This window comes from Channa argus, chromosome 7, assembly GCF_033026475.1.
Source record: "Channa argus isolate prfri chromosome 7, Channa argus male v1.0, whole genome shotgun sequence".
NCBI lineage: Eukaryota > Metazoa > Chordata > Actinopteri > Anabantiformes > Channidae > Channa > Channa argus.
In genome coordinates, this window is record NC_090203.1 from 21758227 (window position 1) to 21773166 (window position 14940).

Genomic DNA, 14940 nt, shown 5'->3' on the forward strand with positions numbered 1-14940 from the left:
GTTCAAATCTTCTGAAAAAGATCACTATTAAGCAGCACCAACCTAGAGGCAGAAGTCCTTTTTTAAAAAATGTGTGAAATATGAAAAAGGCAATTAAATGTATTTGTGCTTTACTGTGACTATGATTTGTCATGATAATTATGAATTGGAGCCTGGTTTGTCTCAATCTACAGTTATATTTACCCCCCAAACAGAGGCGCTAATTAAGGGCGATGCTAATTAATAAGTGGAAGTTGAAGTAATTGTGGATCAAGTGAAGTTCACGAAGCCACGGCTACGGTACCCGGGGAGGAACAAACCTTATCTTCAAACAAAAGCGCGAAAGGCTTTCACCTCCCCTGTCAGTCCGTGCGGATCGCGGCGAAGCGCAGCCTCATCACGGAGAACGGTGCTGGGAAAGAGTGTGAGAGAGAGACACACAGAGAAAGAGAGAGAAAGAGAGAGAGCTACAGAGAGAGAGAGGGGGGGGAGAGAGAGGGTGTATGTGTGTGTGTGTGTGTAAGAGAGAGAGAGAGAGAGGGAGAGAGAGAGAGGGAGAGAAAGCCAGAGCCAGAGCCAGAGAGACGAGAAAGATAAAGGAAAGAGAGACGGAACGATAGACTTGTGCGTAAAAAGTACTGGTGCCCCCTTCTTCTTTTTCTTTCTCAATTTCCATCAGACAAAAACCCAAACCGGCTGCTTGGATGAACCAAAACCTATCGATCTGTCAGTACTACACCTGGATTCACTGACCAGCCGCACAGCAGGCATGTCCCGAAGGAAGCAGAGCAACCCCAGGCAGATCAAACGTAAGTTTTGTTTTTAATGTTGTCTAGCCGCTACATTATTAGAGTTTGCAGAAAATGCTAACGACAGTGGCCACACTGAAGCTGATTCAGCAGCGCAAAACTATCGCCACTCATGTGCTGCCTGTCACGGTCCACACGCTCCAGTCTCCCCTCCGCGGATCCGTTGTGTTTTTCAAGAGGATTTACAATCCAAAATCCCACGGTGCTGCTGGCTGAAAAGTTTCAGGCTGCTGCTGCCAAGTTGTAGCGAAATTAAGTTATTCGGTGGTTTGTCTGATCTTACTCTATTTCAGTTTCATCCAAAATTGGGTATCAGTCCTTCACTTTGCCAGAACGTGCAGACTCCTCTCATAAAACCTTTCATGCCAGTTAATCACCAATAATTCGAAATTACAGACTCATAATAAATAATCAATTGAGGTTTTTCCTACAGGACGACTTTTTAAAAATTGTGTCGCTATTATGTGTCATTTTTGTAAGACAGACGCATACAACTCCTCTTCCATTTTTTTCTGTCACCACACACACACACACACACACACACACACACACACACGCACACACACACAGTTGCAGGTGTGTGTACATAAATATGCACACACATACACAGTTTGTCAAACTTCATAATTAAGCCTATAAATAGCATAAATATTGATAGTATTTAAAATTAATTCCTCTTGATTTTTACATTTAAAATGATCAGTACCATTACCCTGTGGAACTGTTACCATGTTAAACATATTTGCTTTTTCAATATAAGTGAAAATTGAAACTGAATGGTTGATTATTTTTCGTGTTAGTGAAAGGTTTATGAATTCCATAGCCTGCATGATTTTAAAAAAAGTGTGTCACATTCACATTGTTACATTTGAGTCATAGGAAATGTTTTGATGAAAGTTTTTAAATGACTTCATATCATTTAAATGATTGTAAAAAGCCTGAATATAATCCATAAATATGTGATTTGTACACACACACATTTATACTTAAGCACATGGCCTTACAAACACACACGTTTCACATCTTAGATACAGCTGACAGTTCAGTTCGTTCACTGTATGTTGCTGCTGTAAGAGCAGATCGTGCTTAGCTTGTCTTCAGGTGTCAAAGATCCAGACAGACAGTATCACACTGTTTCTTTGTGCTTCAAGTTATTATGGACAGTTCAGAAATAAGGCGACATTTTTTGTGCGTGTGTGTGTGTGTGTGTGTGTGTGTGTGTGTAGGTGTGTGTGTTTGCAGGTGGGTGTGAGCTCCCATGCATGAATTCATGAGGCCATGTGCATGTTGTATACAAGAGGGTTTTATTGTATTGGTGCGACAAAGAAGATTTAAGTGTGGTTTAATTTTTCACTTAATTGTTCAGCTTTTCAAACAAATATGGATCATAATTTTTGAAACAATGTTTAAGGCAGTTTTGTTGTTTGGTGTGTGGATGTTGGTTTTCTTGGGATTTGTCAGTGTAATTTGCTGCACTGTGCATTTAATTGCAGTGACATTTCTTAAAAACCATGAGTTAGTGTATATTTAAAATTTTTTATTCAAATTGTTTTATATTTTAGATGCTTTTATTTAGTGAAAATGTGTGTGTTTGAAATGTGTGTTGAATATATTGGGATTTTCCAAAATGTCTCCGCGCCATTTGGAGAAGCTTGTTACAGTCAGAAATACTTTTTTGAATACTGGAAAAACTTTTTTTTTTTTTTTCATTTCTTTGATACATGTCATATTTGTGTTTTGCTGGCATCCTCTGCAACTCTTTCCAATCGACAGAGAAGCACGACAATGTATGACGTGATAGGTCCGCTCATCTTTGGACCAATCCCATTGAAGCATCCAAATTTTGTTGTTGAGGAAAGGAAGTCTAATGTTCGTGTTGCGCTTTCGTCATTCTGACCTGGCCTTGTTTGAATTAGTATGTCATGTGTAAGATCTTGTTAATATGGACCCTGTGTGCCGCTGTACTGTATAATCAAGCTCTAGTTAGAAACAGAAAGGTCACGGGGAGCCTAGATCCTCTCGCCTACCCTGGGAACTCTGGGAAAAAAAAAAAAGGCAGAGGAGGCATTGCAGAGAAAGTCAGCACAGACAGTCATTCTAAAGGACAAAAAGGTTGTTGGGCGCAGTCCCCCACCTCCCCCCCCCCCCCCCCCCCCCCCACCCTCTTCCCCTGCATACATTGGACTGTTATCTAAAATTGTGATTTATGCAGTATTTTAATATTTTGCTTATTCTTTCCCCTTGGGTGCTCTCTGAGCAGTGATAAAAAGGCGATGCTGAAAGAGCACCATTAATTTGCTCCGATGACTGGGGAGATAAGGCCAGATAATGGGAAAGATAAGCAGAGAAGATATACCATCAGAAACCCGATTATTACCATTAAAATTCCAGCCCAGCAATCTGCAGCTGGCTGATAATTCCTTCTCCGTTTCCACCACTTTGGATGATAAGGCAAAAAATAGTCACTCAGTGCTCCTTGATTAGGCTGCCTGGATATCCCGATAATACAGTGATAAATTATGTATTTCCCCCTCTTGTTTTTTTTCTGTGAAACGTTACATCTGATTTTTTTTTCTTTTAAATATATTTATAAATAAATATCCCTGGTCCCCTTTCTATATCCCCCTCCCCTGGTTCCTTTTCCAAGAGAACCAAAAAAAAAAAAAAAAAAAAAAAAAGCTATACACTTTTATTGTAATAAGAGTTTGATAGAAAGAGGAGATAGTGGTGGAGGTGTTTTGTGTGGGAGCACATATCAATGTTATCAGCTCATCTCCCAGAGCCAGCTGCTTGCTGCTGTTGTTTTTAGCCTTATCACCCCCTGCCAATATGCCAATAAATTGCCCAGATTGTTAGCCGTTCCAAGGCGGGTCAGTAGAATTTGACAGGAATGATGAAAATATCGCTGATGCTCTGCGGATTGCGATTAGCTGCTGTAATATGATGTGTGAATTCCACCAAGCTCCCTATATCCTCTCTTCTCCCTCCCTCCTTTTCTCCCCGTCTCCCTCCTCCCACCCAACCGCCCCCCCCACCCCCCCCCCCACCCCCCCACCCAACTCTCTCCGTCTCTCCCCAGCTGCTGGTGGTGTCCATACCTCCATTCGTACTGAGAGGAGAACATTTTGATGCTTAATAGGAAAGAAAGATATGAACAGGCTGAATTGAAACCAGGCCCCTCAGAGTAATTTTTCTATAAAATTGCCCCCCAAAGTTTCATGGCGTAAAGGGGAATCTGGATGATGTAGGGAGCGTGCCTCCGCCAGTGTTTATGGGAACATATTGAAGCAGCCCTCTGAGGCCATGCACAGACATCTAATGTCAAATGTGCTTATTAAACTGACTTAGTGTTCTCTCTTTTACTGTTGTCTTCACCACATGGAGCATCTGAGAATTCATGTTGCTTTCTGTGGCTATTTCACTCGACGCTGTCCAACCAGAATCAAGCAGCCACATTGTAGTGATTATAGCTCTCTTTTACTGTAAGTTTAGCACCCGAGCACCACATGCACAAGTCCCCAGAGCTTACTACTATGCCACACTGTCAAAATGCCTAAGCTACTCATGTGATCGGGATCTTGTAAAGCTGCTTCACTGCGGTGTACAGTCATGCTTTTTATGTAATTTTCGAGATATTTATTTTTATTTCGCAACTATACAGTAATAGCTTGTAGATAAAGTTCCTGATGTTGTGTATATATTGCTGTTTCCAATCCCATTTTCTTAAATGCGCTTCCTTACTGATATATTTTACATTATGGCCTTTGAAGAATATGATCCAAGGGGGAAAACATTTCATGCAACTGTCTGAATGTTATTTGCTTGTAATTGTTTACTGCTACAGCATGTACTGACCTTTAAGTTACCTCAAATTCAATGTAATGTGCATAAAACCCTTTCGATTATTTTCTCTTTTTGCCGTTTTATCGTAGGCACCATTTTTTTTCCGTCTCTGCTCCATTGCTAATCTCTCCAACTCCTTAGCATAAGGCCACTTTATGTTAACGTCAGCATACTGTTTATCATATCAGGTGACATTTCTATCTTTGAGGGGCATTTATCAGAGGCAGATTACAGTAGTAAGGGATAAGGGGAGTGTTTACTGAATTGACTGCCAACATCCGGTATCTGAATTTGTGTGTGCGTTTGCTCGTGTATACATGAGTGCATGTACAGTAAGTGCGAGGGGCATGTGGTTATGTATTTTAGCAGAGGGATCGGAGCTGTTAGCTTGATAAATTTTTTTACCCTCTCCAACTCCATATTTCCCGCAACCTAGCCCCGCTTTGTTTTCACTTGTGTATGGAAGTCGTGCCGATGCCGGTGAAGTCGTACAGTATACGCTGCATTTTACCCTTGGCCCACAAAACGCTGGCAACTCTAGCAGTCAGATGTGTTGGGGGTGTAAAATCAAAAAATGTTTGCATGCCAGCCTCCCTGTATATTTAAGGGTCTCTCTTTCATTGGGTGACAATCATGCAGTGTCTCTTGTGTTTCTCTTGTTGATTTCTGTCAGAAGAAGAATGGTTGTTGAATGCCAACTTTCCCTCAAACATCTGTTCCCTGCCAATAACAGCTTGTGCCATTGCCTCGTCTTAGCTGAAGGATCCCCAATTGCCTCCTCACTTTTGACACAAAACAACAATGCAGATGAATGTCATCTCCTTGTAATGTATTTTTTTTTTCTATTGTGTCTAATGTAAAATGTTTTTGTGCAGAGAAAAGCTTTGTACTTACTGTGCTGCTATTGCTGCTTACGTCACATGCTCTACTGCTATAGGGATAGGAACTTATAGCAGCTGTTGTTTCCTTTGTTGAAAACTGTGCTGTGTGGATGTGTTGGATGAGCTGGGGTTGGCAGTCGATGGACTGACGGTGCCTAATCCTACCTCTTTCCCTGTCGCTGTAGCCTGCAGTGCCTGGACAGCGGCGTGAAATGTGGGCAGGGTTGCTGCAAAGGTGGAGGTCACTTCCTCGCACAGTTTCCTCTTTATCTTCCTCTTTCCTGAATTCCACTGCTATTATTCCAATAACCGCTGGTTCAAGCTGTCACCATTGTGTGTTGATCCAGGCACTGGAACTATCACCAGTGTGCACAAAATGTTAATTTTAGCAATACAGCACGGATCAAAAACAAAATCTTCTTGCTGTTGCTGACTTTATTCACACATATTTCCTTTGTAATTTTACATCTCAGTCCCTAACCCTGTTCCTCTGTGTTTATTTAGATTTTACATCAGTGATGCCCACTGAGCCCCCAGGTAACAATTGACTTTCAGCCTGCTTTAAGTTAATAGCCTTGTCTCTTGCTTGTAGGGATCAATATTGGTATTAATTAATCACCATTATCAAGAGCAGGATCTAGTTCCATTTGTTGTTACATCAGCAAAATATCAATAGAGAAAGTGGACTCCCTGATCGTCATGGCAACTTCATTTCTTAGGTCAAAGAGAGTTTATCTTATCTTGCTGCTGAGAGTGGCAAACTGCCTAGGAATCTAGTTTAGACCCAAAGATCATTGATTAAAGCCTTTTTTTCACCCCCACCTTGTTGTTTCAGGGGAGAAGGGATGAAGAAAAAAAAAAAAAAACAGAGAAAAGGCAGCATTCTAATCACAACGGAGATGTAAGATTTAAATATTGATGTCCAAAGGCCATTACAGCAAAGAAGGCCTCTGGTCTCGCTGTTGTTCAAGTACGTCCTTTTAAGACCCAGACAAAGCTTTGATTATCAGAGGTGTCACCGTGGAGTATGTCTGTATAGCTGACAGTGTGAGACTGCAGGGGAGATCAGTTTCCTGCAGCCACCCGTAGAATGTTAACAGAACACACTCCACATCCTGGTATTTCCATACAGGCCTCAGCCAACACTATATTCTGAAAAGAAGTTTATGGCACTCAAGTTTTGGTCTGAGTAGAGGTTTAATGATGAGCTGAAAAGAGATTAGCAGAATGACAGAATGTTGGCTATCGAGATTGTGTATCTTTATTTCACCTTTTGAACCAAACTCCTCTGTTTTTTGTTTGTGAGAGAACATTTTGTATATTTTGGTTTTGGATTGTCGTTCAGTTAAAATCAGAGAACCAGGCACAAACCCGTGTATTTCATGCACATTTCCACTATTTTATTATTGACCATCTTACTAACTAGGTAGATTTGCCATTAACTAATGGTTGCTGAAGAAATATTCAGATAATTTGAACACTTTTAAGGAGCAAAACCAACTGAACAAATACATTTTTACCAAAATCCCAAACTTTCATTTTGCTTTCAAAGTGCAAACGTATTTGTGTGAAAACTTACCCAGAGTATAAAAAAATAATAGTACAAAATTTGCTCAGGAGTTTTTGTTGATTATCACACATGACAGTATCATTACTGAAGCGTTTGCTGAAGTGTTTTAGTTGCATTTACAGTTGTATTTGGTCATGGTGGTGATGATGTCACCACTGTTCCGTAATTGATAAAATTAAAACATAGTTTGTCATTTAAATGCCAACCTGAACAGGTAGTGGAGTAAAAATTGCTAATATTCAATTAGCATGAAGCTTCCAGTTGAAGTACACTTAGGTACATTTAATTCATTATTCATAAACGCCCATAATAAAATTATATTTGTGCCACTTGTCTGAGTGTGTTGAGATTTAGTTGAACTTCAGTCAATTCTGATTTTCCCCAGACAAACACTGTATTGCACATTCTTATTTCCTGCATGCGCTTTTCTGCATTGTGCATTGAAACAGCAACTTGATTAGGAATTTGACTAATGAGTTCTCATTTTCTATGTGTATTGTACAGAGCACACAGTAGAGTGGCTTGTTGTCATGGGAAGTTGAGCTGAGCTGAGCTATTTGGGTAGTGGCAAGCCTGGGTGCGTGGATGTACCTTGTCGTGCTGCAGAATGCTCCTCAGGGTTGGAGCAGAGAGCAGGGGCACTGCCTGATTTTTTTTTTTTCTTCCTTTTTGCCTCCAGGACACAATTGCCTCATTTAACATTCTCTATTTGGCCCGTGCCAAGAGGGGAAATAGCCAGGGTGAGTAAGAGAGGCCACCACACATCATGAATTCTTCTTTCATTTAACTTGCACAGTCCCTTTTCACCTTGGTGATGCACATGGATCAGGAATGAAGATATTGCTCAATTAAGGGGATTTCTGAGGTTGCTCCTGCAGTATTGCAGTTATTTTTGTGCCATGCTGAGGTTTTGATGTATCATGGATATGGATATTGGGTTCATCACATTTGTGTGATGCTTTGACATTTCCATAGCCCAGAAGAGAAACAGTTATGCGCCTCCAACAGGAACTCGCCTCTGCCATATTCAAAGAATAAAGTCCAGGGGAGGAAATCTGTCAGTCTACCACTGCAGGCACATAAATAACTTTTCTGTCGGCATTAGGATTCTTTTTGTTTATTTCAGTTTAATTAGCTACAGTTAATCAAAATGTATTCACGGAATATGTCAAAATTACTATTATGGTCTTGGACGACAGAAAGGAAAGAGCCTCCTTGAAAATATGACTCACGATTTTCAGCAGGCGTTGTCACAATACGTTGTCAACAATATACAGCGACATTATTGGCCTCGAGTTTGACTTCACCCACATAGTGTAAGAATTCTTCAGCAATTAAAAAATAAATCAAATGGTGATTTCCCAAAAAATAAAAACGGAAATAATGTGGAGAGCACCATTTCCAGAGCAGGATAGTAGCTGGAATGCCACAAAGTGACACCCTATTAGATGTTCAGGGTAAATCTTCGGCTTGGCAGGAATTACTGAGGATGTGTTTGTTAGGGGGAGGGGGTGCAGTGCAAAACTTAACATTGGGATGAAATATACCAGGCTGTATAGTTAAGGGATAGGTGGCAACAGAGGATTAAGTAACAAGCTTTTCAGTTCAATTTGTACATCAGCATTTTCCTTCTGACGAGTGGCACAAAACACATAACATCTTAAGGGTTCAGTGGAAAATTGCTAATGACAAAGCTTTGTAAATAGATAAACAATTTATGTCAAATATGCTGAAAATATAAAACAAACTTCAAAACATGTTAATACTTTAAAGAGGCTGTGTTTTGATTTGCACCATTGCAAAGCTGGTAAAGCTGTTGACAGCACAGCTTACACATCATGTGATCAGAGGCCATATCTGCCTGCGTGCGATTAGCAGGGAGCACTGCTACAGAAAACATAAAATAAAATAACCCTAATGGGGGCCATATTTCGATTGGAAAAGGTTTACGATGATCGATTATGTTTGAGTAAATTATGCAAATAAGATTAGATGGAGCGTGCGCGATGCTGGACGGCGACGAAAGGAGTGGCGTGTTGCAAAGGAGTTGCGATGTCTCCTGCTTCTTATTATCTCAAAAACAGGCTTTGTGAAGTGACAGAGTAAACATCCGGAGAGAAATGCAGCCACTATTATTTCAGAATCAGCCAATTTTCTCTCTGTGTGTATTTCAGAGAATGCTTATCTGGTAATTACTTAAAAACTGTTGACATTGAGCAAGTGCTGTAGCAAACTGCCTTTTTGTCTTATAATATCAGATTGGATTTTTATCTTAGGTTCACGCAATGACGCATTCCTGAAAAGCAAAGATAACTGCCTCAAACTCCGTTTTTTACAACATGAGTATAGAATTAAGAGGCTCATTTAAAAAAAAAAACACAATCATTTCATCTTGCATTCACTTTTGTGGTAAAATACTGATAATGTTTGTGTGTGTGTGTGTGTTTCATTTTCTATCTGGTTTAGTCAACGATGTGTCTGTGAATCTTTGAGACATACATTTGACCATAATCAAGTTCTTTAAGCTTCAGAAACAGGATAACAACTGGGTCAGATGATAAGCCCGGGCAAAACAGGGGAAAAAAACCCTCCTCTGATAGACGAGGAGAAAATCTGATTGATTGATGTCTGCTGGCTTTGCGACCATCACAAGCCAGTTGACAGTTAGTTTGGGATCAGATGATTTCACTCTTAAGATTGCGGTCGGGGGGAAGCTAGGCAAATATGAAGGACACAAAGGTCAATGGCTTCTCTCCTCCTCTCTGTATCTATCTCTTCCTCGCAATAGCTTGCTTTGACAAACTGTAATATGTTGCTAAGCTTTGTGGCAGCAGGACACATGGTCATAGTTTGTACAGTAATATCCTATTGCAGTAATCTCACAAGGAATGATTGAAAGTGCTGGAGGAATCTGGTACTAGCAGGGACCTGCTGACATCATCAGCTGCTGTGGACTGGCAGATGCCTCTTGACTTGTTTGAACTGAATTTTCCCCTGGGATTCAATAAGTAAAACAACAGCTCTGACTCGAAGTGAATCTGTTATTGTAAGCAGGATCTGATAAGTCGGCACCATATTATGAGGTTTTTTTTGTAGCAAAGAGGCCAAAAATGGAACCTCCAAGCGGGTGTCTTTCTGTGGGTTTGGAAAAAGACGAACATGGAACTGTGACAGAGGATGATTGGATGCATATTGTAAATAAACACCCAAGTTTTCACCATTTGCCTCTCAGTCGCAATCTCTCCATAAAGATGTTACGTCTGACGTTTCTCGCCACACAGGCCGTGTATCCTTAAGTCGAAGTGACAAGACTTGCTCTGGGTTTGACCTCGTGGCAAAAAAAAAAAAGAAAAAAAAAAGCAACACTTAAATTAGGTTTAACCAAAACAAACTCTTGGAAGATATTTTCTGTCAGAACCGGCTGTAATATTGCCAGCGTTTGTTATGTTGTTGCTTTAGCATTATGGAGCTGAAATTTAATAAGGCAAGCCTTGGGTGCCCATAGTGATGATATTAAATAGAAAGCCTTGGAGACCCTCTGAGGGTCCGGATCTCTAATAGACATAACAGACATGTCCATTAGCTTTGTGTTGGGGCTGCTTTCAAGATCAAGGTCTCACTTGTAATGAAGTGTCTATGCAAATGCAAGTCAAATTCTACTATTGTGAATCACTTTTTGTAATCAAGTTTTCACTGAAGGAAATGTAGCCTCCACTTAAAGCCACTAACCAAACAATAAAAAAAAGGATAATCCGGAGACAATTCCCATCCAAATGGAACCGGACATCATTTATTGAAAGAGACAACAACTCTTTGTTTGTTTGAAGTGGTTGATATGACAACCTTCTTGTCAAAGACTCAGGGCGAATAAAAGGGATTTGTAATTACCATAATTATCTCTTATATGTTTTCACCTAATGATGTCCATTAAATGCCTGAGGCTTCATTTAGAGGCTGCCTCGCTGTAGGTTGGCATAGACTCATAATACAGCGTGTTACATTACACAGCGCACGAGTAATGAACTTCTTTCATCGAAGATGTTTATCGTGCACTGCTTCTGGGGGGAAAAGCCAATATACTTCAGCTTTTTGTTACAGTTGGATTATAACAATTCTCATAGTTCCCACTTATCTTTCAAATTTTCTCTACATGTGATAGCAACCCAATTGGCTTCATGTCTAAACAGGATGACTCTCTAATCTAGACCGCTGTTCGTTTCATGTAAAACATCTCATTTTGTGGCTTAGGCTGGTGGCTGTCTTATCGTTACATAATTCACTGCCCTCGTCATGATTTTCTTTTGTGGCAATTTATTTAAATTCCCCCATGTTTATATATTTTCTGTCTCCTTTCATTCAGAATGATTGCCTTTCATAAGTTCAAAGACTCATCTTCAAGACTTTTGGTAACTTTACAGATATGAATTCACAGTGGGGAGACAGAAAGAAAGGCTTTTTTTCCTTGTTGGAGAGCATAAGAACGAGTGTTGGTGTGTGTCCATCTCTGTCTCAAGGCTGAATCCAGAGTTTGAACTAACTGCGATCAGAAGCGCAGATATATCCCTCTAACAGTCACCACCTCAGCTACAGGAATTCAGAGATCATGCCTGAATACATGTGTGCTGTTCTGCTTCTGCGCTAAGGCCCTCAGTCCTGCATGTGGCTCCACTCCTGTGGTTGCTTTGGTCTTTGTCCGCCACCTATCAGCATATCAGCAGTGTCTCTGAAGCCCAGTTGTATAATGCACCATTTATGGCTTTGTGGAGAGAGATGGCGGTCGGGCGGCGGAATAGCTCCAGGCCTTCCCCTCAGTGAGTGGATTAACGGCGGCCTGCTTTAGCGCACTCTACCGCGGTGTGAAATCGGCCCCGCTTCTGCGCCGCCGATGAGGCTTTCTCTCTCTCTTTCTCTCTCTCTCTCTCTCTCTCTCTTTTCTCTCTATCTGTTTCCTCACCTCCATTCAAAGCCTCTCCCAGCCATCTGTGAAATGTGGAAACTCTGTGTCTAAGTTGAGTTCAGATCCCATCCCCTCCGTCAAGCTGAGGCCAGGAAGCAAATGGGCAGGCAGTCGGCAGAGGGGGTTTGCAGGAAAGAAGAGGGAGATGAGGAGGAGGGTGGTGGTGGTTGTGGTGGTGGTGTTGGGGGGGGGGGGATCAGCTCACTGATGTCGTGCCGCTTGTGCAGGAACCCTGCCTGTTCTCCGCGGGCGAGTTGGAGGAGGGTCCAGGCCTGGGTGCCGGCCGAGAGATCTCTGGTTCCTGCTTGCAGGTCCAAATCCCCCCTCAGTGTGTGTCTGTGTGGAGGCGAGGCGGTGGCACAGCTCCCCTGAGCCCCTGCCCAGTCCTTTGAAGATAAGATGGTGATACAGAGTCCCTTTCGGTACGTCACTAACCGATGGTCTTTGTGTGACACACATGCCTCTCTCCATTGGAGCTTGCAGCTGAAACACCTATGGTCTTTACTGAAACGAATCGGCTGTATGGCCTCAGGTCAAATTAGATTATGAATGGGTGACAAAATCCTAGATCATATGTTTAGGATATTTTTTTCCCCACCATTTCATGCTGATAATGTAGAGCTCTGCTGTGGCTGATATTGTATTTCTATTTGATTTCCCTCCACTGAGAAGAATCACTTTCATAAATTCTCCCCATAGACTCACTGCTGACTTAATTTTTTTCAGATTTCCATGGCAACGAGTTGTCATCTTAACTCTACTGATTTCTCTTGCTATCTGTGCTGTATTGCTCTTGATCATGAGTTTTCTTAAGCATGTTTCTCTTCTGCATTTATAACCATATTTTGTGGCACTCACAGGCCAAGTCTCCCACTTCTGGCTTCCCACAGCAGCTTTTCACAAGAGAGGCCATCATAATCAGGCTTTTGAATTATGAACTCAATATTCCCTTTACTTTTTTTCTATCCTGTGGCTTTGGGGTTCAGATCTGTGCATAATGTCTTGTGATTGCATGGCATTATGGTGGTTTGGAAAGCCGAGTCGAGGTCCAGCCACGCATCATCTTTCCATAGACAATGTGGATCTCTGTGTCTCTCTGAGCTCATCAGGGATGGGGCGTTGATTGCTTTTTGATACCCCTCCAACGTGGATGAGGTCCTGCATACATCAGCTAATTAGAATGTACTTACAGTGTGTGTGTGTGTGTGTGTGTTTGTGTGAGCAGGCTCCACACTTCTCATCAGATCCTCAGCCCAAGTGCTCTAACCACACTCAGTGAAGGTTTTATCAAATTCCCGACAAGAAAAGAGAAGCTTTACAGTGCAGAGCTGGGGCTTGGGTGAGTGGGTTGGCGGCGGTCTATGTGTGCGCTGGGAATGAGGCGGGGTTGAGATTTCATGTCAGGTAAACCTAAAACAAAAAAAAGGGGGAAAGGGAGCTATTTTAGTATTGTTTAAAATACCACTATGAATCCAACTGTGTATACAACACATATAGAGATAATCTAATGGCAGATGTTGAGTTTAAACTGTAAAGGGATGACTTTAGGATGAAAAATGGAATAAAGTACCAGCGGTGGAGGAAACCTCATCTCACTGTAGCTCACGATGTTTGCTTTGCCATAACTTGTGAATGGCACAGCATTGGAGAGGGAAATTGTAGCAGCTAATTAAGCAGCACAAATGAATGAGTGGTATCATCCTGTCTACCTTTTGTGATATTATAGTTGTAGAGCGTCACAGAGAGACCTAGGGAAACTTTTTCTGCTGCCTCACTGACTTTTTGGGTCGAGAGGGGAGGAGGGGGGCATTGCAGCCAGGCAGCCAGACACACAAAGCAGCTTCCTCTCTCCACTCACACAGAACCTCCTGCTAGGCTCACCAAACATCCTATGCATTCCTATGATCTGTGGAAGGTGCTGGGGCGTCATATATATATTTCATAAAGGCATCCTATTACACCCCTGTGGCTTGTGGGGAACAGTGCACTGTGGTCTAGTCCCCAAGCAGCAGAGAATAAAGTGCAGGACGTGGCACTGGAACAGAAATCTAACAGTTGTTTCCTCAGGTAATCTTGACTTGGATCTTAATTCCAATAAAGTGTTATTTTTTTTCCCAGCATAAGCCAGATCCTAGCAAGAACACTCCACTCTGTATTTCTGCAGTCATACACTACTTTATTGAATATCATTTCAGATAAGAGGTGTAATCCTTTGGGGCGAAGCAAAGTATATTGACCAGCTCAATGATAGCAATGCAGCTCATGTGTCTGATCTGGAAGTGGTAAATAACGATTTGTGTCATCGGGTCAATCAAATAGCGTGGAATATTGAAAACTGCTCTTATTGTTGTCAGTCTCCAGGTTCGTCAGACTCAGTCTGAATATTTAAAATGTCACTGCCAGAGATTGGGGAGATGCAGGTAGCTGTTACTTTTATGCTCAGTGCAGTAGCTAGTGAACACTATCACAACATGACTCTGTCAGTCAATTAGCACATCAGTCATTCAATCAGATCCCCTAGTACAAGCTGATGTGTTCATTCATGTGGTCTGCAGCTGATATCACCTGTCAAAACAAGCACCAATCAAAGGTAAAATTCAGAAGAAAACAGATATCCTTATATTTAATTAGTTTAACACTCAAAAAGTGTGTGTGGACTGTGTGTGTTTGTGTGTGTGTGTGTGTGTGGGGGGGGGGGGTGCTTTGATTAGATTTGACTGATACACACACAATGCACAACCCCACAGCTGTCATTAGATTTGAAGTCAAATACTGCTGAAGTCTGACTTGTGATGACACCTTTTTTCCAACTGAGTTCTGCCTAATTCAAACCGGTAAAAAGACAACAACTTAAAAATTGATTACATAAAATAATAAGAACCTGCTCCATATTTTACAGAA

At 41.5% G+C, this 14940-nt stretch overlaps 1 protein-coding gene across 2 annotated transcripts in view; it reads left to right on the plus strand.

The window, feature by feature from the left end:
* The first annotated feature begins 349 nt into the window (after positions 1 to 349).
* The window catches only part of zfpm2a (zinc finger protein, FOG family member 2a), a 115154-nt gene continuing 100563 nt past the window's right edge, over positions 350 to 14940 (plus strand). Inside the window, exon 1 of one of the 2 annotated variants that reach the window (XM_067510811.1) lies at positions 350 to 788. In XM_067510811.1, the coding sequence (XP_067366912.1) occupies positions 749 to 788 (40 nt within the window). In that variant the 5' untranslated portion in view covers positions 350 to 748. The remainder of the gene's footprint in view (positions 789 to 14940) is intronic. The other variant, XM_067510810.1, reaches the window with a different exon arrangement.